Source organism: Lactuca sativa, chromosome 5 (genome assembly GCF_002870075.4).
Source record: "Lactuca sativa cultivar Salinas chromosome 5, Lsat_Salinas_v11, whole genome shotgun sequence".
NCBI classification, from domain to species: domain Eukaryota; kingdom Viridiplantae; phylum Streptophyta; class Magnoliopsida; order Asterales; family Asteraceae; genus Lactuca; species Lactuca sativa.
Window position 1 is genome coordinate 153941983 of NC_056627.2, and position 25566 is coordinate 153967548.

General features: G+C 37.5%; 1 protein-coding gene and 1 non-coding gene across 2 annotated transcripts; one reads left to right on the forward strand and one right to left on the reverse strand.

The window, feature by feature from the left end:
* Window positions 1-3125: 3125 nt before the first annotated feature.
* LOC111890444 (uncharacterized) lies at window positions 3126-6229 on the reverse strand. The gene is made up of 4 exons (XM_023886561.1): window positions 6011-6229; window positions 5704-5966; window positions 5535-5591; window positions 3126-3186 (listed from the first exon to the last, which is right to left on the reverse strand). The coding sequence occupies exons 1-4, from the start codon at window positions 6227-6229 to the stop codon at window positions 3126-3128; spliced, it is 600 nt and encodes a 199-aa protein (XP_023742329.1).
* A 14868-nt stretch (window positions 6230-21097) lies between these two features.
* LOC111890482 (small nucleolar RNA R71) lies at window positions 21098-21204 on the forward strand. Its single transcript, XR_002849883.1, has one exon. It is a non-coding gene; the product is annotated as a small nucleolar RNA R71 (small nucleolar RNA).
* Window positions 21205-25566: the final 4362 nt, after the last annotated feature.

The following is a 25566-nucleotide window of genomic DNA, read 5'->3' on the forward strand; positions in this document are numbered from 1 at the left end:
TGGAATGAACAAATTTACCTTTTAGGGTAAACCTTAATTCTACAGATTTCAAAATTATTTATTTATTTTCCCGAAAATAGACCTACTCATCGAGTAGGGTCGCTGTTTTTCAAAATTTCAGAGTTTTCGCATGGACTCGTCGAGTAAGTGACCCAACTCTTCGAGTTATTTGATCTGATTGAAAAAAAAATTCAAAATTTTACTCTTTTTAAAATAAATCCACCATATCTCACACAGAAACTTTGCTTGTCCTCAAGCAATCATTTTAGACAAATAAGAAGATTTAGATAGACAAATCCTAAGAAAACCAATAAAAGACAAAAAATAAAACGAAAAAGAAAAGTAAAAATAAAGCAAACTCAAGTGACAGGTTGCCTCCCGTAAGCGCTTCTTTTTTATTAGTCTTTAGCTGGACTCCTACCCGCTCTACGTTTCAGCGGCTTCCTCGAAGTCTAACCCATCTTCAAGTCCTTCTTCCTTTGGCATTCCTTCTTCATATCTCTTAACTCGATGCCTATTGACTCTGAAGCTTGACCCATCATTACTCCATAGCTCAATCACTTCGTATGGAAAGACATGCTTTATTGTAAAAGGCTCGGTCCAACGAGTGAGTAATTTTTCCGGAAAGAGCTTTAGCCTTGAATTGTATAAGAGAACTTTTGTCCTTCCTCGAACTCTTTGTTACCCTTTAACCTTGCATCATGCCATCTCTTGGTCTTATCTTTTTAAATCAATAAGTTAGTGTAAGACTCATTCCTCAATTCTTCCAAAGAATTCCTTTGCAAAAGTCGATTTGCACGCAATTCATTTAGCTCAAAATTGCATGTTTTCAAAGCTCAATAGGCTTTGTGTTCAAGCTCCACGGGTAAATGACAATTTTTACCATACACTAGCCTATAGGGTGTGGTTCCAATGGGTGTCTTAAATGCGATCCTAAATGCCCAAAGTGCATCATCCAATTTTTCTGCCCAATCTTTTCTATTACTCTCCACCAATTTCTCCAATATTCTTTTGAGTGCCGTATTTGTAATTTTGGTTTTCCCATTTGTATGTGGATGGTAAGGTGTTGAAAATCTATGGCGTACCCCATATTTTTGCAACACTTTTGCTAGTTGATCATTAGCGAAGTGGGTTCCCCTATCACTAATTAACGCCTTAGGCACTCCAAATCTAGAAAATAATTTGTTTAAGAATTTACCACAACCCTTGCATCATTGGTTGGTAATGCTTGCGGTTCTGCCCACTTTGACACATAATCCACCGCCAATAGTATGTATTTATTGCCTTTGGATGAAGGAAATGGTCCCATGAAATCCACACCCTATACATCGAAGATTTCACAAACTTGAATATTCCTTTGGGGCATTTCATTCCTTGCCAATATCTTACCTGTTCTTTGGCAAGCTTCACATTCCATTACGTAAGTAGCAACATCCGTGCAGATAGTAGGCTAATAGAAACGCACATCAAACACTTTTTTTAGCAGTGTATTGTACCCCATGATGTCCTCCTGTCGGTCCATTGTGGCAATGCTCTAATATGTCTCGAATTTCCTTGCCAAAAACACATCTTCTTATGATTCCATCCGCACAGCTCCTAAAAAGATACGACTCATCCCAGAAATAATATTTAATTTCTGAAAAAGCTTTTTCTTTTGTTGATGAGTGAGGCCTTTTAGAAGGTAGTCGCTAGCCAAGTAATTTGCAATATCCGCATAACATGGTTCTTCCCCCATGATCACCATCAAATACTCTTCCGGGAAGCTATCTTCAATACCCATGTTGTCTATCTCTTCCCTTTCTGGATTTTCTAGTCCATAAACATGGTCAGCAGCTACATTCTCCATCCTTTTCTTATTCTTGATCTCAATGTCAAATTTTTGTAGTTGAAGCTCCCATCAGATCAATCTTGGCCTCGCATCCTGCTTGGATAACAAATACTTAATAGCAGAGTGGTCAATGAAAACAATGATTTTAGATAAAATAAGATAGGGGCGGAATTTGTCAAAGGCATATACTATGGCTAATAATTCTTTTTCGGTTGTGGTGTAGTTTTCTTGGGCCGGATTTAAAGTCTTGCTTGCATACTAAATAGGTCGAAAGTGGTTGTTAAACCTTTTGCCAAGCACGGCTCCTAAGGTAAAATCGCTTGCAGCACACATGATTTCAAAGGGCAAGTTCCAATTCGAGGCGATAATGATCGGGGCATTATTTAATTTTTCTTTCAAAATCTCAAAAGTAGCTAGACACTCTTTAAAAAAATTAAAAGGTGCATCTTTTAAAAGTAATCGAGTTAGAGGTCTACTTATTTTAGAAAAATCTTTTATAAAACAGCGGTAAAAACCTGTGTGCCCTAAAAAACTCCTAACGCCCTTCACATTAGTCGGTGGGGGTAATTTAGCAATAGATTCAATTTTTGCTCGATCCACGTCAATCCTCGCCATGGATAGTTTATGACCTAAGACTATGCCCTCTTTCACCATAAAATTACATTTTCCCCAATCTAGAACTAAATTGTCTTTTCACACCTACCAAGCATCAACTCATGGTTAGTAACACAATTATGAAAAGAAGAGCCAAAAACAGAAAAATCATCCATAAATACTTCCATAAAATTTTTCCACCATGTCGTGGAATATCGGTATCATGCATCTTTGAAAGCTCCATCTTCAATTGAATTTGGACATGGGAACAACTCATCCATGCCTTGGGCGTCAAATCTCATGTGGTACCACTCCTAATACAGACGAAAAAGCTCTTGGAAACACTCGGAAAATGATCTTAACAAATGTAGCCAATTGTCGTGTCAAATGTTATCAAATCATCAGCTTGAAAGATAAAATAAGGGTCAACTTGTAGACTTTCTAGGGTGGCTCACCGAGTTGAGGCGTATTGTTGGCACATGTCGAGTTTTTTCACTTAGACTCGTCAAGTCCATATATGCACTCGCCAAGTCAATCGTTGTATGGACAAAATTTATCTTCTGCTTCGGGTCCGTCTCTGAGGTGTTGGGTAATGTCAAATTAATACTTTCCCTAATTTTTCTTCAGTAAATAAGCACTCATTAACCCCTTCCATTATTGGACTCGTAATCGGACTCAAAACTTCTTTCTCTCTCGCCTAGTCTCAATCTTTTTTCTTGGTTAGCCTTGACTCTATACTCTTGCATTCATCCCTTACCCGCAAACTGAAAAGACAAAAAAAAAACAAACAAACACACAAGTGATTGGAAAGGAAAACAAATAAAACATCCTACATGTCACACCCCAAAACCGGAACGACGGAAACGTTCTGGGGCGGAGGACGTCATGTACATTATCACAACAATGCATAATAGTAAACAAGCAACAACATCATCCATTTCATTAATAGTATAATTTAATACAAGTGTGTTATGTGTATAGTTTATAAGACACCAAAAATGAATAATCAAAATAAAGACGAGTCTTGAAAGCTTCGTCTTCGTTTATGTGAGAATATCACAATGTGAATGCAATGGGAAAATAACGATGTATTGTAGTATTGTATATAAGTAACTACCAATGTACTAACTACCTTAAACTAGTTTTTTAATTATGGTAAAATGTGATATGATTATAACCATACTTGATCGACTAGTAAAACACGACGCTCAATGACGTCGGAATGGTATGACATTCATCACCCGTAGACCTATAGGTCGCATTGTATCTAGCAACAAGGTGTAGGACAGTCTGTCCCGTATAGATCTATACACAAATTCACACTCTCCCTCTAGGAGACTCTGGTTAAAAAACATGACATAATAATAGATTGCCATGCCATGAAGTAGTGGCTCACATTAATCTTATAGTATTCTAGTATTGTATAGTATGTTCTAGTGTATTGTATGTTCTCCTTGTTCTAGTGTACTGTATGTTCTCTTTGTTTCTCATCACAGTATGTTCTTTCTGTTTTTCATAATAGTAAGTTTGTATTGACTCATGAATGAACTGACTCTTGTATATTTCATTGTACTAGAAATAGTGAGTAGTAAATCCCTAAACTATACCTATTATAGTTTACTAGTAATGTTGTTTGAATGTCTAAGTATGTTTGTATACCTTTGCTACCCAAAGGTGTTGAACCAATGTAGGAACTTTTATATTTAAACATATGTACATAATATATAACTAAGATTCAAACGACACTTGGACAAATAACCGGATACCCTAAGTCCACAACCAAACACGGAACAGGAAATAAAGTGTGTTATCAGTCCTAAGTCCTTTCAATCTTACATATGTAAATATATCTATATAGACATGATTTTGACAATATAAAGAAGTTTAAAAGAGTTTAATAAAGATTTTTAAACATTTGAATGGTAACAGATGACTTGGTATCAGTTTATCAAATGTTTTGAAGAGTTTGTTTGATAAAACAGTTTGAAGTAAGGAAAATCCACTTGTTTGATAGTTATTAATCAAATGCGATTGATATAATAACTATAATAGTTCTACTTGTATTCTCCCCCATAAAATCATTTAGAATCATTTAAAAGATAAGTTAAGGGGTATGAACTCACCTGTAGTGAGTGATACGAATGAAGGATCGGTTGTAGGATGCTAAGTGCTATGTGAAATCTCGGGCACAAACGGATCCTATAAGGTATATAATGATACATATATGTATATAATTAGTTTTCATACAACTAATCATGCAAGGAAACACCTTAGGCACTAGGAAACACTTGAATGGAAGCACTACAATCAAATGTGATTACACTTAAAGGAAGTTTACGGCCACACTTGGTGTTCACGTCCATGACGTTCACGGCCCAAGGTGTTTATGGCCAATAGGATTACGGCCCTATGATTTTACGGTCGTAAACTCATGAATTCTTGTGCCAAAGGGTGTTTTAAGGTCCTATCAAGCATCAAGGAAGTGTTCTAGACCCAAACCTAGCCTTAAGAAGAGTTTATGGCCAAACTAGTAGCCTTAACAAGGGTTTAAGGCCAAGGGAGATGCTCCTCGCCATAAAATCTCATTGTTCTTGGAAAAGTTTGCTTTCAAGGTTGTAAATCAAGAGCTTCTACTAGATAGCAAGTATAGGAAAATGATACTTAGAATACGGAAGCAAAAAGGGTTGATTTCGGCCCAAAGAACTAGTGTGTTCTTGGTGTTCATGAAGATCTAACCCAAAATATGAATTTCATGGATGAAATCAAAGGGTGATACTAGTTAAGGAGATGTATCAACTAAACAAAGGATGAAACACTTACTTTTTTGAAGATAAAAATGAAGATCCGTTTGATACTTGAGAGAGAATTCGAGTTTCTTGACTTGAAATGGTGAATAGTGAGGAAAAGTGAAGGAATATCATACTTAAGGCCATGAGTTTACGGCCACCTTGAGTTTACGGTTGTAAACTCATGTGATATGGAGTTTATGGCTTGTTTGATGGTTTTGAACTTCAGTGAACACTTCCTAATTGAAGGCATGGGTATCATTATCAACATATTCCCAGCTCCTCTATCCATTACACCATAAGATTTCATTAAACGGGTCACAAACATCCTGCCATTTATCTTTGAAGTCTTCCTATCCTTCACTGCTCCATCGCTCAAATACCTTGCAAAACAATAAGGAATGTTGCAAAATGTGTTTGACATAATGATACACCACAAGTACAATATATCATGAGACGGGACCTTGTCATCATCTTTTCTCATATTAATTGTACTTGAAACAAGGCAATGAATCAACCGGTGTCTTAAATGCGATCCTAAATGCCCAAATTGCATCATCCAATTTTTCTGCCCAATCTTTTCTATTACTCTCCACCGATTTCTCCAATATTCTTTTGAGTGCCGTATTTGTAATTTTGGTTTTCCCATTTGTATGTGGATGGTAAGGTGTTGAAAATCTATGGCGTACCCCATATTTTTGCAACACTTTTGCTAGTTGATCATTAGCGAAGTGGGTTCCCCTATCACTAATTAACGCCTTAGGCACTCCAAATCTAGAAAATAATTTGTTTAAGAATTTACCACAACCCTTGCATCATTGGTTGGTAATGCTTGCGGTTCTGCCCACTTTGACACATAATCCACCGCCAATAGTATGTATTTATTGCCTTTGGATGAAGGAAATGGTCCTATGAAATCCACACCCTGTACATCGAAGATTTCACAAACTTGACTATTCCTTTGGGGCATTTCATTCCTTGCCAATATCTTACATGTTCTTTGGCAAGCTTCACATTCCATTACGTAAGTAGCAACATCCGTGCAGGTAGTAGGCTAATAGAAACCCACATCAAACCCTTTTTTAGCAGTGTATTGTACCCCATGATGTCCTCCTGTCGGTCCATTGTGGCAATGCTCTAATATGTCTCGAATTTCCATGCCAAAAACACATCTTCATATGATTCCATCCGCACAGCTCCTAAAAAGATACGACTCATCCCAGAAATAACATTTAATTTCTGAAAAAGCTTCTTCTTTTGTTGATGAGTGAGGCCTTTTAGAAGGTAGTCGCCAGCCAAGTAATTTGCAATATCCGCATAACATGGTTCTTCCCCCATGATCACCATCAAATACTCTTCCGGGAAGCTATCTTCAATACCCATGTTGTCTATCTCTTCCCTTTCTGGATTTTCTAGTCTAGAAATATGGTCAGCAGCTACATTCTCCATGCTTTTCTTATTCTTGATCTCGATGTCAAATTCTTGTAGTAAAAGCACCCATCAGATCAATCTTGGCTTCGCGTCCTACTTGGCAAACAAATAATTAATAACGGAGTGGTCAATGAAAACAATGGTTTTAGATAAAATAAGATAGGGGCGGAATTTGTCAAAGGCATATACTATGGCTAATAATTCTTTTTCGGTTGTGGTGTAGTTTTCTTGGGCCGGATTTAAAGTCTTGCTTGCATAATAAATGGGTCGAAGGTGGTTGTCAAACCTTTTGCCAAGCACGGCTCCTAATGTAAAATCTCTTGCATCACACATGATTTCAAAGGGCAGGTTCCAATTCGAGGCGATAATGATCGGGGCATTATTTAATTTTTCTTTCAAAATCTCAAAAGTAGCTAGACACTCTTTAGAAAACTTAAAAGGTGCATTTTTTAAAAGTAATTGAGTTTGAGGTCTACTTATTTTAGAAAAATCTTTTATAAAACGGCGGTAAAAATCCGTGTGCCCTAAAAAACTCCTAATGCCCTTCACATTAGTCGGTGGGGGTAATTTAGCAATAGTTTCAATTTTTGCCCGATCCACGTCAATCCTCACCGTGGATAGTTTATAACCTAAGACTATGCCATCTTTCACCATACAATTACATTTTTCCCAATCTAGAACTAATTTGACTTTTCACACCTACGAAGCATCAACTCAAGGTTAGTAACACAATTATGAAAAGAAGAGCCAAAAACAGAAAAATCATCCATAAATACTTCCATAAAATTTTTCCACCATGTCGTGGAATATCGGTATCATGCATCTTTGAAAGCTCCATCTTCAATTGAATTTGGACACGGGAACAACTCATCCATACCTTGGGCGTCAAATCTCATGTGGTACAACTCCTAATACAGACGGAAAAGCTCTTGGAAACACTCGGAAAATGATCTTAACAAATGTAGCCAAGTGTCGTGTCAAATGTTATCAAATCATCAGCTTGAAAAATAAAATAAGGGTCTACCTGTCGACTTTCTAGGGTGGCTCACCGAGTTGAAGCGTATTGTTGGCACATGTCGAGTTTTTTCACATAGACTCGTCAAGTCCATATATGCACTCGCCGAGTCAATCGCTGTATGGACAAAGTTTATCTTCTGCTCCGAGTCCGTTTCTGAGGTGTTGGGTAATGTCAAATGAATACTTTCCCTAATTTTTCTTTAGTAAATAAGCATTCATTCACCACTTCCATTATTGGACTCGTAATCGGACTCAAAACTTCTTTCTCTCTCGCCTAGACTCAATCTTTTTTCTTGGTTAGCCTTGACTCTATACAGTATTACAACAATGCGTAACAACAAAGGAAAACAAATAAAACATCCTACATGTCACACCCCAAAAACGGAACGACAGAAACGTTCTGGGGCGAAGGACGTCATGTACAGTATTACAACCATGCATATTAGTAAACAAGCAACAACATCATCCATTTCATTAATAGTATAATTTAATACAAGTGTGTTATGTGTATAGTTTATAAGACACCAAAAATGAATAATCAAAATAAAGACGAGTCTTGAAAGCTTCGTCTTCTCAAAACCTGGGCATCGGTATCTGTCTACTGGTGACCTGAGAATACAAGTTATTTTGAAAGAGTAGATCGGCATCAAAGCTGGTGAGTTCATAAGTATTTTAGTGTCATTGTTTGTATGAAAATGTTTATAAATGTTTGATGTAAAAGTTTGTAAGTGTTTGTACTAATTGTTTGTATCACCTAGAAAATCCTATATTTTCTACTAAAAAGTAGCCTTCTACCAAGGCCCAAATGTTCTCTAAGTTGTTTATTTGTAAAAGTATGCATCTTTCCCAAGTATGACTATCATGAACAAAATATAGTTTACATTTCCGTTTATGTGAGAACATCACAATGTGAATGCAATGGGAAAATAACGATGTATTGTAGTATTGTATATAAGTAACTACCAATGTACTAACTACCTTAAACTAGTTTGTTAATTAAGGTAAAATGTGATATGATTGTAACCATACTTAAATCGACTAGTAAAACACGACGCTCAATGACGCCGGAATGATATGACATTCATTACCCGTAGACCTATAGGTCGCATTGTATCTAGCAACAAGGTGTAGGACAGTCTGTCCCGTATAGATCTATACACAAATTCACACTCTCCTTCCAGGAGACTCTGGTTAAAAAACGTGACATAACAGTAGATTGCCATGCCATGAAGTAGTGGCTCACATTAATGTTATAGTATTCTAGTATTGTATAGTATGTTCTAGTGTATTGTATGTTCTCCTTGTTCTAGTGTACAGTATGTTCTCTTTGTATAGTGTAGTGTACGGTCTCTTAGTTTCTCATCACAGTATGTTTTTTTTGTTTCACAAAATAGTAAGTTTGTATTGACTCATGAATGAACTGACTCTTGTATATTTCATTGTACTAGAAATAGTGAGTAGTAAATCCCTAAACTATACCTATTATAGTTTACTAGTAATGTTGTTTGAATGTCTAAGTATGTTTGTATACCTTTGCTACCCAAAGGTGTTGAACTGATGTAGGAACTTTTGTATTTATACATATACACATAATATATAACTAAGATTCAAATGACACTCGGACAAATAACCGGATACCCTAAGTCCACAACCAAACACGGAACAGGAAATAAAGTGAGTTATCAGTCCTAAGTCCTTTCAATCTTACATATATAAATATATCTATATAGACATGATTTTGACAATATAAATAAGTTTAAAAGAGTTTAATAAAGAGTTTTTACCATTTGAATGGTCACAAATGACTTGGTATCAGTTTATAAAATGTTTTGAAGAGTTTGTTTCATAAAACAGTTTGAAGTAAGGAAAATCCACTTGTTTGATAGTTATTAATCAAATGCGATTGATATAATAACTATAATCTTTCTACTTGTAATCTCCCCCATAAAATCTTTTAGAATCATTTAAAAGATAAGTTAAGGGGTATGAACTCACCTGTAGTAAGTGATACAAATGAAAGATAGGTTGTAGGATGCTAAGTGCTATGTGAAATCTCGGGCACAAACGGATCCTATAAGGCATATAATGATACATATATGTATATAATTAGTGTTTATACAACTAATCATCCAAGGAAACACCTTAGGGACTAGGAAACACTTGAATGGAAGCACTACAATCACATGTGATTACACTTAAAGGGAGTTTACGGCCACACTTGGTGTTCACGGCCATAATGTTCAAGGCCCAAGGTGTTTATGGCCAATGGGTTTACGGCCCTATGAGTTTACGGTCATAAACTCATGAAGTCTTGTGCCAAAGGGTGTTTTAAGGTCCTATCAAGCATGAAGGAAGTGTTCTAGACCGAAACCTAGCCTTAAGAAGAGTTTATGGCCAAACTAGTAGCCTTAACAGGGGTTTAAGGCCAAGGGAGATCCTCCTAGCCGTAAAATCTCATTGTTCTTGGAAAATGTTGCTTTCAAGGTTGTAAATCAAGAGCTTCTACTAGATAGCAAGTATAGGAAAATGATTCTCACAATACGGAAGCAAAAAGGGTTGATTTCGGCCGAAAGAACTAGTGTGTTCTTGGTGTTCATGAAATGCTTCCCTCTTGAGCTAAAGATGGAATGTAAATTTTGTTGGTGATTATGTTCCACCAACCCAAACCAATCGTCCCTTCCAGAAAGTATTTATGGCTGTTTTCAAGAAATGCACCAAAAGCCTCAGTCATGACCACAGATTGGTCATTAATTCCCGTCCTCCGTCCAAGTTCTGCCATACTACATTGGCGATAATCCCCGCCAAGACAAAAAGTAAGGACACTCGGATTATAATAATCACTACCCCATCGGAAGGTAATAGTCTAGAAAACTCCCAACATAATTCCTGGTACACCGGTTCCTGAATCCTAAACAATCTATTCCACCGGTCACATGTAATGGTCACCCCATTGTACATAAAAGTTTTAGCCAAATACGGGGTCAAATCTTCTTCCAATCTAACCTGCCCTAACCATTCCCAATTTATTTCATTTGGAACATAAATCTACTTCTTCTTTACCACTTCCAACTTCTTTCTCCAACGGACCATTGTTGACTTGGACTCAATTTGGGGGAAATTCAACCAAGGGAAATCCCCTTGGCTTCCCCTTGAACTTTGACCCCTGCTGCTAGACATTTTCTTGTTGTGAGAAATTTGGAGGAAATCACGAAAATGGAACTTGATGCTTGAGAGAGAACTTTGCACGTCGAGTTTAGGGTTGGTGTCGGTTGGAATGAACAAATTTACCTTTTAGAGCAAAACTTAATTCTACAGAGTTCAAAATTATTTATTTATTTTCCCGAAAATAGACCTACTCATCGAGTAGTGTCGCGGTTTTTCAAAATTTTCAGAGTTTTCACATGGACTCGTCGAGTAAGTGACCCAACTCGTCGATTTATTTGATCTGATTGAAAAAAAAAATTCTAAATTTTACTATTCTTAAAATAAATCCACCATAGCTCACACACAAACTTTGCTTGTCCTCAAGCAATCATTTTAGACAAATAAGAAGATTTAGATAGACAAATCCTAAGAAAACCAATAAAAGACGAAAAATAAAACGAAAAAGAAAAGTAAAAAGAAAGCAAACTCAAGTGACGGGTTGCCTCACGTAAGCGCTTCTTTTTTATTAGTCTTTAGCTGGACTCCTACCCGCTCTACGTTTTACCGGCTTCCTCCAAGTCTAACCCTTCTTCAAGTCCTTCTTCCGTTGGCATTCCTTCTTCATATCTCTTAACTCGATGCCTATTGACTCTGAAGCTTGACCCATCTTTACTACATAGCTCAATCACTTCGTATGGAAAGACATGCTTTATTGTAAAAGGCCCGGTCCAACGAGTGAGTAATTTTTCCGGAAAGAGCTTCAGCCTTCAATTTTATAAGAGAACTTTTTGTCCTTCCTCGAACTCTTTATTACCCTTTGACCTTACATCATGCCATCTTTTGGTCTTATCTTTATAAATTAATAAGTTAGTGTAAGACTCATTCCTCAATTTTTCCAAAGAATTCATTTGCAAAATTCGATTTGCACGCAACTCATTTGGCTCAAAATTGCATGTTTTCAAAGCACAATAGGCTTTGTGTTCAAGCTCCATGGGTAAATGACAATTTTTACCATACACTAGCCTATAGGGTGTGGTACCAATGGGTGTCTTGAATGCGATCCTAAATGCCCAAATTGCATCATCCTATTTTTCTGCACAATCTTTTCTATTACTCTCCACCGATTTCTCCAATATTCTTTTGAGTACCCTATTTGTAATTTCGGTTTTCCCATTTGTATGTGGATGGTAAGGTGTTGAAAATCTATGGCGTACCCCATATTTTTGCAACACTTTTGCTAGTTGATCATTAGCGAAGTGGGTTCCCCTATCACTAATTAACGCCTTAGGCACTCCAAATCTAGAAAATAATTTGTTTAAGAATTTTACCACAACTCTTGCATCATTGGTTGGTAATGCTTGCGCTTCTGCCCACTTTGACACATAATCCACCGCCAAGAGTATGTATTTATTGCCTTTGGATAAAGGAAATGGTCCCATGAAATCCACACCCTGTACATCAAAGATGGTAGGCTAATAGATGGTAAGCTAGTAGAAACCCACATCAAACACTTTCTTAGCAGTGTATTGTACCCCATGATGTCCTCCTGTCGGTCCATTGTGGCAATGCTCTAATATGTCTCAAATTTCCTTGCCAAAAATACATCTTCATATGATTCCATCCTCACAACTCCTAAAAAGATACGACTCATCCCAGAAATAATATTTAATTTCTAAAAAAGCTTCTTCTTTTGTTGATGAGTGAGGCCTTTTAGAAGGTAGTCGCCAGCCATGTAATTTGCAATATCCGCATAACATGGTTCTTCCCCCATGATCACCATCAAATACTCTTCCGGGAAGCTATCTTCAATACCCATGTTGTCTATCTCTTCCCTTTCTGGATTTTCTAGTCTAGAAAGATGGTCAGCAGCTACATTCTCCATTCTTTTCTTATTCTTGATCTAGATGTCAAATTCTTGTAGTAAAATCACCCATCAGATCAATCTTGGCTTCGCATCCTGCTTGGCAAACAAATACTTAATAGCAGAGTGGTCAATGAAAACAATGGTTTTAGATAAAATAAGATAGGGGGAATTTGTCAAAGGCATATACTATGGCTAATAATTCTTTTTCGGTTGTGGTGTAGTTTTCTTGGGCCGGATTTAAAGTCTTGCTTGCATAATAAATGGGTCGAAAGTGGTTGTCATACCTTTTGCCAAGCACGGCTCCTAAGGTAAAATCGCTTGCATCACACATGATTTCAAAGGGCAGGTTCCAATTCGAGGCGATAATGATCAGGGCATTATTTAATTTTTCTTTCAAAATCTCAAAAGTAGCTAGACACTCTTTAGAAAAATTAAAAGGTGCATCTTATAAAAGTAATTGACTTAGAGGTCTATTTATTTTAGAAAAATCTTTTATAAAACGGCAGCAAAAACCCGTGTGCCCTAAAAAACTCCTAAGGCCCTTCACATTAGTCGGTGGGGGTAATTTAGCAATAGTTTCAATTTTTGCCTGATCCACGTCAATCCCCACCATGGATAGTTTATGACGTAAGACTATGCCCTCTTTCACCATAAAATGATATTTTTCCCAATCTAGAACTAAATTGTCTTTTCACACCTACCAAGCATCAAGTCAAGGTTAGTAAGACAATTATGTAAAGAAGAGCCAAAAACAGAAAAATCATCCATAAATACTTCCATAAACTTTCCACCATGCCGTGGAATATCGCTATCATGCATCATTGAAAGCTCCATCTTCAATTGAATTTGGACATGGGAACAACTCATCCATGCCTTGGGCGTCAAATCTCATGTGGTACAACTCCTAATACAGATGGAAAAGCTCTTGGAAACACTCGAAAAATGATCTTAACAAATGTAGCCAATTGTCGTGTCAAATGTTATCAAATCATCAGCTTGAAAGATAAAATAAGGGTCAACCTGTCGACTTTCTAGGGTGGCTCACCGAGTTGAAGCGTATTGTTGGCACATGTCGAGTTTTTTCACTTAGACTCGTCAAGTCCATATATGCACTCGCCGAGTCAATCACTGTATGGAAACAATTTATCTTCTGCTCCGAGTCTGTTTTTGAGGTGTTGGGTAAATTCAAATTAATACTTTCCCTAATTTTTCATCAGTAAATAAGCACTCATTAACCCCTTCCATTATTGGACTCGTAATCGGACTCAAAACTTCTTTCTCTCTCGCCTAGACTCGATCTTTTTTTTTGGTTAGCCTTGACTCTATACTCTTGCATTCATCCCTTACCCGCAAACTGAAAAGACAAAAAAAAAACAAACAAACAAACAAACAAACACACAAGTGATAGGAAAGGAAAACAAATAAAACATCCTACATGTCACACCCCAAAACCGGAACGACGGAAACGTTCTGGGGCGGAGGACGTCATGTACAGTATCACAACAATGCATAATGGTAAACTAGCAACACCATCATCCATTTCATTAATAGTATAATTTAATACAAGTGTGTTATGTGTATAGTTTATAAGACACCAAAAATGAATAATCAAAATAAAGACGAGTCTTGAAAGCTTCGTCTTCTCAAAACCTGGTCATCGGTATCTGTCTACTGGTGACCTGAGAATACAAGTTATTTTGAAAGAGTAGATCAGCATTAAAGTTGGTGAGTTCATAAGTATTTTAGTGTCATTGTTTGTATGAAAATGTTTGTAAATGTGTGATGTAAAAGTTTGTAATTGTTTGTAGTAATTGTTTGTATCACCTAGAAAATCCTATATTTTCTACTAAAAAGTAGCCTTCTACCAAGGCCCAAATGTTCTGTGAGTTGTTTATTTGTAAAAGTATGCATCTTTCCCAAGTATGACTATCATTAACAAAATATAGTTTACATTTCCGTTTATGTGAGAACACCACAATGTGAATGCAATGGGAAAATAACGATGTATTGTAGTATTGTATATAAGTAACTACCAATGTACTAACTACCTTAAACTAGTTTGTTAATTAAGGTAAAATGTGATATGATTGTAACCATACTTGATCGACTAGTAAAACACGACGCTCAATAACGTCGGAATGGTATGACATTCATCACCCGTAGACCTATAGGCCGCATTGTATCTAGCAACAAGGTGTAGGACAGTCCGTCCTGTATAGATCTATACACAAATTCACACACGCCCTCCAGAAATAATATTTAATTTCTGAAAAAGCTTCTTCTTTTGTTGATGAGTGAGGCCTTTGAGAAGGTAGTTTCCAACCAAGTAATTTGCAATATCCGCATAACATGGTTCTTCTCCCATGATCACCATCAAATACTCTTCCGGGAAGCTATCTTCAATACCTATGATGTCTATCTCTTCCCTTTCTGGATTTTCTAGTCTAGAAAGATGGTCAGCAGCTACATTCTCCATCCTTTTCTTATTCTTGATCTCAATGTCAAATTTTTGTAGTAAAAGCTCCCATCGGATCAATCTTGGCCTTGCATCCTGCTTGGCAAACAAATACTTAATAGCAGAGTGGTCAATGAAAACAATGATTTTAGATAAAATAAGATAGGGGCGGAATTTGTCAAAGGCATATACTATGGCTAATAATTCTTTTTCGGTTGTGGTGTAGTTTTCTTGGGCCGGATTTAAAGTCTTACTTGCATACTAAATAGGTCGAAAGTGGTTGTCATACCTTTTTCCAAGCACGGCTCCTAAGGTAAAATCGCTTGCAACACACATGATTTCAAAGGGCAGGTTCCAATTCGAGGCGATAATGATCAAGGCATTATTTAATTTTTCTTTCAAAATCTCAAAAGTAGCTAGACACTCTTTAGAAAAATTAAAAGGTGCATCTTTTAAAAGTAATTGAGCTAGAGGTCTACTTATTTTAGAAAAATCCTTTATAAAACGACAGTAAAAACCCGTGTGCCCTATAAAACTCCTAACGCCCTTCACATTAGTCGGTGGGGGTAATTTAGCAATAGTTTCAATTTTTGCCTGATCCACGTCAATCCCCGCCATGGATAGTTTATGACCTAAGACTATGCCCTCTTTCACCATAAAATGATATTTTTCCCAATCTAGAACTAAATTGTCTTTTCACACCTAGCAAGCATCAAGTCAAGGTTAGTAAGACAATTATGAAAAGAAGAGCCAAAAACAGAAAAATCATCCATAAATACTTCCATAAACTTTTCCACCAAGCCGTGGAATATCGCTATCATGCATCTTTGAAAGCTCCATCTTCAATTGAATTTGGACATGGGAACAACTCATCCATGCCTTGGGCGTCAAATCTCATGTGGTACAACTCCTAATATAGACGGAAAAGCTCTTGGAAACACTCGAAAAATGATCTTAACAAATGTAGCCAATTGTCGTGTCAAATGTTATGAAATCATCAGCTTGAAAGATAAAATAAGGGTCAACCTGTCGACTTTCTAGGGTGGCTCACCGAGTTGAAGCGTATTGTTGGCACATGTCGAGTTTTTTCACTTAGACTCGTCAAGTCCATATATGCACTCGCCGAGTCAATCACTGTATGGAAAAAATTTATCTTCTGCTCCGGGTCCGTTTCTGAGGTGTTGGGTAAAGTCAAATTAATACTTTCCCTAATTTTTCATCAGTAAATAAGAACTCATTAACCCCTTCCATTATTGGACTCGTAATCGGACTCAAAACTTCTTTCTCTCTCGCCTAGACTCGATCTTTTTTCTTGGTTAGCCTTGACTCTATACTCTTGCATTCATCCCTTACCCGCAAACTGAAAAGACAAAAAAAACAAACAAACAAACAAACACACAAGTGATAGGAAAGGAAAACAAATATAACATCCTACATGTCACACCCCAAAACCGGAACGACGGAAACGTTCTGGGGCGGAGGACGTCATGTACAGTATCACAACAATGCATAATAGTAAACAAGCAACACCATCATCCATTTCATTAATAGTATAATTTAATACAAGTGTGTTATGTGTATAGTTTATAAGACACCAAAAGTGAATAATCAAAATAAAGACGAGTCTTGAAAGTTTCGTCTTCTCAAAACCTGGTCATCGGTATCTGTCTACTGGTGACCTGAGAATACAAATTATTTTGAAAGAATAGATCAGCATTAAAGTTGGTGAGTTCATAAGTATTTTAGTGTCATTGTTTGTATGAAAATGTTTGTAAATGTGTGATGTAAAAGTTTGTAATTGTTTGTAGTAATTGTTTGTATCACCTAGAAAATCCTATATTTTCTACTAAAAAGTAGCCTTCTACCAAGGCCCAAATGTTCTGTGAGTTGTTTATTTGTAAAAGTATGCATCTTTCCCAAGTATGACTATCATTAACAAAATATAGTTTACATTTCCGTTTATGTGAGAACATCACAATGTGAATGCAATGGGAAAATAACGATGTATTGTAGTATTGTATATAAGTAACTACCAATGTACTAACTACCTTAAACTAGTTTGTTAATTAAGGTAAAATGTGATATGATTGTAACAATACTTGATCGACTAGTAAAACACGACGCTCAATGACGTCGGAATGGTATGACATTCATCACCCGTAGACCTATAGGCCGCATTGTATCTAGCAACAAGGTGTAGGACAGTCCGTCCTGTATAGATCTATACACAAATTCACACTCTCCCTCCATAAATAATATTTAATTTCTGAAAAAGCTTCTTCTTTTGTTGATGAGTGAGGCCTTTGATAAGGTAGTCTCCAACCAAGTAATTTGCAATATCCGCATAACATGGTTCTTCTCCCATGATCACCATCAAATACTCTTCCGGGAAGCTATCTTCAATACCCATGATGTCTATCTCTTCCCTTTCTGGATTTTCTAGTCTAGAAAGATGGTCAGCAGCTACATTCTCCATCCTTTTCTTATTCTTGATCTCAATGTCAAATTTTTGTAGTAAAAGCTCCCATCAGATCAATCTTGGCCTCGCATCCTGCTTGGCAAACAAATACTTAATAGCAGAGTGGTCAATGAAAACAATGATTTTAGATAAAATAAGATAGGGGCGGAATTTGTCAAAGGCATATACTATGGCTAATAATTCTTTTTCGGTTGTGGTGTAGTTTTCTTGGGCCGGATTTAAAGTCTTGCTTGCATACTAAATAGGTCGAAAGTGGTTGTCATACCTTTTGCCAAGCACGACTCCTAAGGTAAAATCGCTTGCAGCACACATGATTTCAATGGGCAGGTTCCAATTCGAGGCGATAATGATCAAGGCATTATTTAATTTTTCTTTCAAAATCTCAAAAGTAGCTAGACACTCTTTAGAAAAATTAAAATGTGCATCTTTTAAAAGTAATTGAGTTAGAGGTCCACTTATTTTAGAAAAATCTTTTATAAAACGGCAGTAAAAACCCGTGTGCCCTATAAAACTCCTAACGCCCTTCACATTAGTCGGTGGGGGTAATTTAGCAATAGTTTCAATTTTTGCCCTATCCACGTCAATCCCCGCCATGTATAGTTTATGACCTAAGACTATGCCCTCTTTCACCATAAAATGACATTTTTCCCAATCTAGAACTAAATTGTCTTTTCACACCTACCAAGCATCAACTCAAGGTTAGTAAGACAATTATGAAAAGAAGAGCCAAAAACAGAAAAATCATCCATAAATACTTCCATAAACTTTTCCACCATGTCGTGGAATATCGCTATCATGCATCTTTGAAAATTTGTGGGTGCATTGCATAACCCAAAAGGCATGCGTCGATAGGCAAAAGTCCCACTTGGTCAAGTGAAAGTCGTGTTTTCTTAGTCAATTAGGTCAGTGGGCATTTGGAAGTAACCTGAAAATCCCTCTAAGAAACAGTAATAGCTATGACCAGGTAATCGTTCAAGAATTTGATCAACAAAAGGAAGGGGAAAGTGGTAAATCAGGGTAATGATCCATCAACGTGTTGTTTCTTTTTCTGAAGTAGCAACGGGAGAATGTATCCTGGAAGTGGGAGAACTGCTGAAACAAGTGGAATCGTTTAGATTTCGGTAATCAATGCACACTCGCCAACTGGTTACTGTTCGAGTTGGTATGAGATCGTTCTTCTCGTTTGTCACTACTGTCATCCCTCCTTTCTTAGGCACCACTTGAATGGGACTGACCCATGGATTATCGGAAATGGAATATATAATCCCCGCATCTAAAAGCTTGACCACCTCCTTCTTGAATACTTCTTGCATGTTCGGGTTCAACCGCCTTTGATGTTGCACTACCGGCTTTGCTCTTTCTTCAACGTTGATTTTGTGAGAGTAATAAGAAGCAGTTATCCCTTTATTGCCAGTGATTTTCCAAGCAATGGCATTCTTTCTCTTCTTTAAAACTCGGACTAACTCTTCTTTTTCAGATTTGGGGAGGTCAGAAGCTATAATTACAAGTTTTTGTTAACCTTCTTCAAGAAATGCATAATCCAAATGAGCAGGTAGAGTTTTTAGCTCTGATTTCATGTTTTTTACACTGAACACGTCGAGTCCATGCCAATATTTCCGTCTGATCGCGATTTCTCTTATGGACTCGTCGAGTCAGTGACTACGACTCAGCGAGTCGGACTTTCAGCACTTCTGATTAATTCATTATATTCAGCTTCTTCGAGCAGTCTCTCTATCTCCATCAAGTCTCTTTCATCATCAAAATCATCGTCAAAGGCAGTGGTAGAATTGCTTGGCTTGTCTTCTTTCCATTCTTACATTAACTTTTCCAACATCTCAATCGAAAATGTCGTGTCATCACTATACCTTGCATGCTTCATGGCTTGATCAACTCCAAGTGAAACTGATTCGTCTCCCACCCAAAGGGTAAGTTTAGAATCTTGCATGTCTACTATAGCACATGCGGTATTTAGGAAAGGTCTTCCAAGAATGATTGGGACTTGACGATCTGTTTCCATGTCTAGTACTATGAAGTTCGCGGGGAACACAAATTTATCAACTTTCACCAATAGGTCCTCGCATATCCCCCTTGGAAATGTCACCGTTTTATTCGCTAAGTGAATGGCCATTCGAATTGGCCTTGGCTCTAGAAGGTCCAATTTCTTAAAGAATGAGTATGGCATAAGGATAACACTTGCCCCCGAACCAGCCAATGCATGGATAGTTGATAAATTTCCGAATTGGCAAGGCGAGGTCAAACTACCCGGGTCACCCATCTTCTTAGGTAATTTTTTCAACATGGCGGCTTAACAATTTTCATTGAGAACCACCTTATTTACCAATTCCATCTTCTTTCTATTTGTAAGAAGCTCCTTTAAGAATTTGGCATACTTAGGCACTTATGCAACTGTCTCGATGAAGGGCATATAGATTTGAAGGGCTTTGATGTGTTCCGGGAACTTTTGGTAATCAATATCGTGCTTATCTTGTCGAGCTCGACCTGGAAACGAAAAAGGAGGATGATATGGTTTAATAGGAGGCTTATTTTTCAGTTTATGTGTAGGAATCATCGATTCCATGTTTGCGACTCGGTAAGTCGTATCGGGTTCTTGCGAGTTTTGGTTTTCTGTCTCTGACTCTTCCTCTTACACCAATTTAGGATCTCCTTTCTGGATAGGGACAGAGGAGTAATTATCTTCCCACTCGTAGCTGTTACGATGTTTATATGTACGCCTTTCAGATTATTTTCACAATTACTAGGCAGTCAACCCGATTGTCTCTCGTTTACTTGTTGTGCAAGTTGGTGAAGTTGTTTTTCAATGTTGAGAATAGAGGCTTGTTGATTCCTAAGTAGAGCTTGTTGATCCTTAATCATAATTTGGTGCTCTCTCAACATATTTTGTTGATCTTTTATTGTAGCATCGGTATCGTTATGCCTTTTCTCGGATGCGGCTACGAATCTTGTAAGCATATCTTCCATGTACGATTTCTTTTCTTGCACCAGCTCATGTTTTTGATAAAAACCTCTTGCTTTTTGCTTAGACTTTTCTTCCTTCGCCTTCTTGTACTCATCGTATGGTAACCATTATTTCTTGGGTTTTCTCCAATCATCATCATATCTATCACCACTTGAATAACACACGTGGGCTTTCCGGTTCCCGTTCTCGTCAAGATCACAGCCTTTAGTAAGGTGAGGCCCTCTACAGTTATCACATCCCACTCTAATGGCATGAATGGATTGGTCCATCTTAGTCATTCTTCGATCCATGTTCTCCAATTTTGCTATCATTGTTGCCATGTCATCGGAAATAGAGTTCACCACCCCTTGAGTTGAGTCGTTCCTTGGGTTATGATACTCTCTAGAGTGCTTATAGAATTCTTCAGTTAGCTCCTTTATAGTTGCGGGTGCTTTCTTCGTGAGTGGCCCTTACAAGTCAAGGAGCTGCCTAGTTGTCAGATTCACTCCATCATAGAAAATGGAGACTTCTTACAGACTGTTTAGATCATTGTGAGGGCAGTTCCTAAACAATCCTTTATATCTCTCCCACGCCTCATAGAGTGACTCGCCCGGTTGTTGCTCGAAATTTGCTATGTCTTTCTTCAACTTTGATATTTGTGAGGGAGGGCAAAATTGATCAATAAACTCTTCATGCATCTTTACCCAAGTTGTGATGGATCCTAGGGGAAGTCATTTAAAACAATCTTTCGCGGCTCCGTTAAATGTTACTAGTAGCATACGAAGTAGAACAGTCTTTGAAGGCACATTGGGGGTGTTGAAGTAGTCGGCTATTTCATTGACCTCCTCGAGATGCTTGTATGCATCTTTGTGATCTTTCCCATAGAATGGGATGTCCCTGAGTTGAGTGAGAATGTGGCCTTTCAATTCCAAATTGGCAGTTGCTGGAATCGCGGGTTGCACGAGTCATGGGCCAGTATCGTCACGCATCCTTCACTTCCATTGGCCCATGGGCATTTCATCGACGTTAGCCATTGTTTATTGAGTTCGGTTTCGGGGTCGCTTTCTTCTTTTTCTGTTTTGTACTCTGAATCCTCCTTCATTAGATTACTAAAAGTGTCGTCGTCCTTCAGTGTCATTCTAGATTCTCCAACTTTCTGGCCCTTTTTCTTTCGAAAGGCTCATTTGAAGCTCTTAAACGGTGAGTTCTTTGGTGTTGTAGATGCTCCTACGGTTTTGTTCTTATTCTTCCCAAGAGCTGATTCCGAGTTTTCGAGTGGCGCGATCAAGGGTGTGCCTAATCCTCGGGTCATTGGCTACCGATTAATGTGATTAGGTTCATGTTCACTTTTACTAATCCTTAGAAAACAAATCAATTCAAATAGTGGCCAATTGGTTAAACTAATGAGTTTCCTAGTTTGTTGATTTGGGTTAAGTAAGATTTGTAGTTAGCTAATTAAATTACTAATTCAATTAACTTCTTTTTTGGTTGTTCATCACACAAGCTCACGCATTGACTTATCTATTTTCTAGTTAACCCCTAGGTTCATGTTCACTAATATTAGGCATATAATATTGTCTTCACATAATTTATATGAGACAAGCAATTAAGAGGATGTTCATGCAACTTAATAGACTTCATAATTAAGAGAAAATAGTTATTGTCAACACATAAAGGTTTTTAACAAGCTTAACACAACAGTTTTCACCTATTTAAACATTCCAAGCCATAAAATCAAACCATAGTAACAAGCAAATCTACCCTAAACAGAAGTTGTGAGTGTTTAACTCATATCTACAACAGAAAATATCTCAAAAATTACACCTAATAATTCAAACATGATGTAAACAATAGATTAAGAAAAGAGAATATGTTTGTTCATTTCGATCTCCTCAAAATTAATGACTTGGGTTGATCTTCGAGCTCCAGCAAGACCCCCAATCACAATTCAGGCTCCAATGGTTCTCCAAAAGCTCCCGGTCTCGGGTATTAATGTTCTTTATATACTTTTCTGAAAACAGGGGCTACTCGTCGAGTCTAGTGAGCGACTCAACGAGTCCATCACTTCAAGCCCGTGTACGACATGGCATGACTTGTTCGCAAATCTTCGTACCTACTCGTCGAGTAGGTATCCAACTCGCTTAGTTCTTCAGGTTTTTTTGACTCTTTTTCTTCTTTCTTCAATTCCTGAGCTTTCAATTGCTAATCTTGCTTCCTTTTGCTTCCGAGCACATCTTTTAGTCTGAAAATACAATTGAAACATAATTAAGTACCTTTTGTTCAATAATTACAACAAAATTGCCAAAAAGTATTAAGATTCTACACAAAATATATGACTATATATGCACATATCAGGAATCTACCGATATCCTCATACATGACGCCCCATCTAAAGACACAACCGACTTGTGGCTTAAAGCATCCGCCACCACGTTCGCTTTACCCGGATGGTAAAGGATCTTGCATTCATAATCCTTGACTACATCCAGCCACTTGCATTGCCTTATGCTCATGTTCGGTTGATCCATATTATACCTTAGACTCTTGTTATCTGTGTAGATAGTACAACGAACCCCATAAAGATAGTGCCACCAAATCTTGAGGGCAAAGACCACTACCCCCGACTCCAGATCTTGAGTGGGATGTCACGACTCGTGCGACTTCAGCTGCCTTGAAGCGTATGCTATCACCTATCATCTCTGCATGAGGACCGCCCCATACCTAGTGAAGGATGCATCGCATAACACCACAAAATCCTCAATTCCCTCCGGGAGGGTTGTGACATCCCCAAAATCTCGGCCAGAAAAGACAGATTTCATTTATGCTTTTTAAAATAATTTCAGAGTAAATCCTTTTGATTTTAAAAGATTTGCAAAATTTGTTCCCATAACAAAATATGATAAAATAATATTTATCAAAGCATTTCATCAAGAGATGCATTATATAATGAAAACTCAGGATGTCATGTTCCGTTATAGACCATAAAGCATAAACGATATCATTACAAGTCATTCAACAAATATATACATATACAGACTTGTAAACAAAACAACTTGATGATTCATCCATCTTATTCCCTCGCGCCACTACCTGTAATACGAATAAACTGAGTGGGTCAGGCTTGGGAGCCTGGTGAGCATATAGGGTTTTCAACCCAAAATAAATAATTATATTTAATTTCACCAACCAACAATAACTCGATTACCCATTCCCGTTATCCCCACTTTATGTCCCTAAAACAACATCTATCTCAAGGGACCTAATCTAGGATTTCATCGGGACGGACATTACCGCTAAGGGGTTTCCTCAACAATAGATATCCTAAAGGCAACCATGAGGGGGATAGAGTACACCGGTGAACACATCGTTCACAACACCTACAGGTTATGAACCTGCTAGAGTTCCACAGGACTGACTAGAAAGAGTCTATGGTCGTTATCCATACTCCGCTGAATAAGTAGATCAACAATAACAACATCGAGGCCTCTCATCTGTTTATCACACATCAACTATATACCCACGTTCTACCTAACATATTAGTAGATAAAAATGTATATTTTTATACATAGTTAAAACCTGTATAGCATTCTCATTCAATACATATTCCACATAACAGATGAGGCACACCCACATAACACAGATTTCATCGAGAATAAATCAGATCTATGAGATAGAAGAAAGTGAATATACATTCACACATATAACAACAAAATATACACATAACACATATTTCGTATAAAATACTTCATAATTATGTGTTAGAAGAAAGTAACTACACACTCACTTGATCAGAAGATGATCGGACAACACTACAACTTGTAGAAGTAGTATTCTTCGGCAGATTTGGAAGATCTTCATAAAAACCGGGCTCCTCGTGGGTAGAGCTTCGGCTCGGGAATGTTACTTCTTGGGATCTTCGGGGCTTCAGGACTTGCTTCGGGGCTCGGGAATAATACCGGGGCTTCGGGGTATAAATGGCACACAAATCGAGGCAAAATTTAGATAGAAAGGAAGAACTTTGCAAAAGAATGAGGCTGCCCTCGCATGCCTTTATAGAGGCTAAGCCTCGCACGTACGCTGAGCGTAATGCCCATACGCGAGGTGTACTCCTCGGATCGTCACTGCATGCGTCATCGGAGCACTTGAGTCCGAGGCGGTGCACGTATCGGGGTACGCTGGGCGTAGTTCGGATCGGATCGATGACTCCCCTTCGGATAATATCGGATTTAATAATTAAATTTTAATTTTAATTATTTAATAAAATTTAAAAATTCATATCTTCTTCATACGAACTCTGTTTTCAACATTCTTTATATCCACGCGTATGTGAGACTACGCTCTACAACTTTCGTTTAGGCTCCGTCGGCTAATTTTGAATTTATTTTTAGTAGGCCGGGACAGGAAAACTTCATGATAAATTCATAACTTCTTTACCCGACGTCCGGTCTCGCCTATTTTTTTATAGCTTTGCTACCACTAACGAGATCTTCGATTCTCGTTTAGATTGTTTCGGCTAAAAAAGCGCTTGATCTCAAATCGAGTATTCGGGCTGCATACTGCTCAGTCGAAACTTCAGAAAATCATAATTTCCTCATACAAGTCAGATTTGGGCGTTCTCTTTATGCACGCTCTTGGTTTAACGAATTCTACGACATTCGTTTAGATCACTAGGGCTAAATATTGCTCTAACGTAAATTTCACTTTATTACGTCATTCAGCGTTATCAGTTCCGTCGCGAAACTTCGACAGGTCATTACTTCTTCGTTATAGCTCGGATTTCGATATTCTTTATATATTCGGAAACCTCGTTCCAACTACTACAACATTATGTAAAGATATCGAGCTTATCTCACACTTAAATTTTTGAAGCTTACTTTATTCTTAATTCATTTAAGCCACATAATTAAACAATTAAGCATAGAACACATAATATTCAAATAATACATTCTTATTATTTCGAAATGGGTTACAAAGGTTAACCTAGACTATTAAATTGCTATTAATGACAAGCC

What these genes read in the sequence shown, in the direction of transcription:
- LOC111890444 (XM_023886561.1), bottom strand. Translation starts at nt 6,229, where the DNA reads ATGGAATGTGAAGCTTGCCAAAGAACATGTAAGATATTGGCAAGGAAT. An exon ending in GATTCATTGCCTTGTTTCAA is followed by an intron (nt 5,592 to 5,703) that starts GTACAATTAATA and finishes TTGTTTTGCAAG; the next exon opens with GTATTTGAGCGATGGAGCAG. An exon ending in TCAAAGATAAATGGCAGGAT is followed by an intron (nt 3,187 to 5,534) that starts GTTTGTGACCCG and finishes TTGTCTTTTCAG; the next exon opens with TTTGCGGGTAAGGGATGAAT.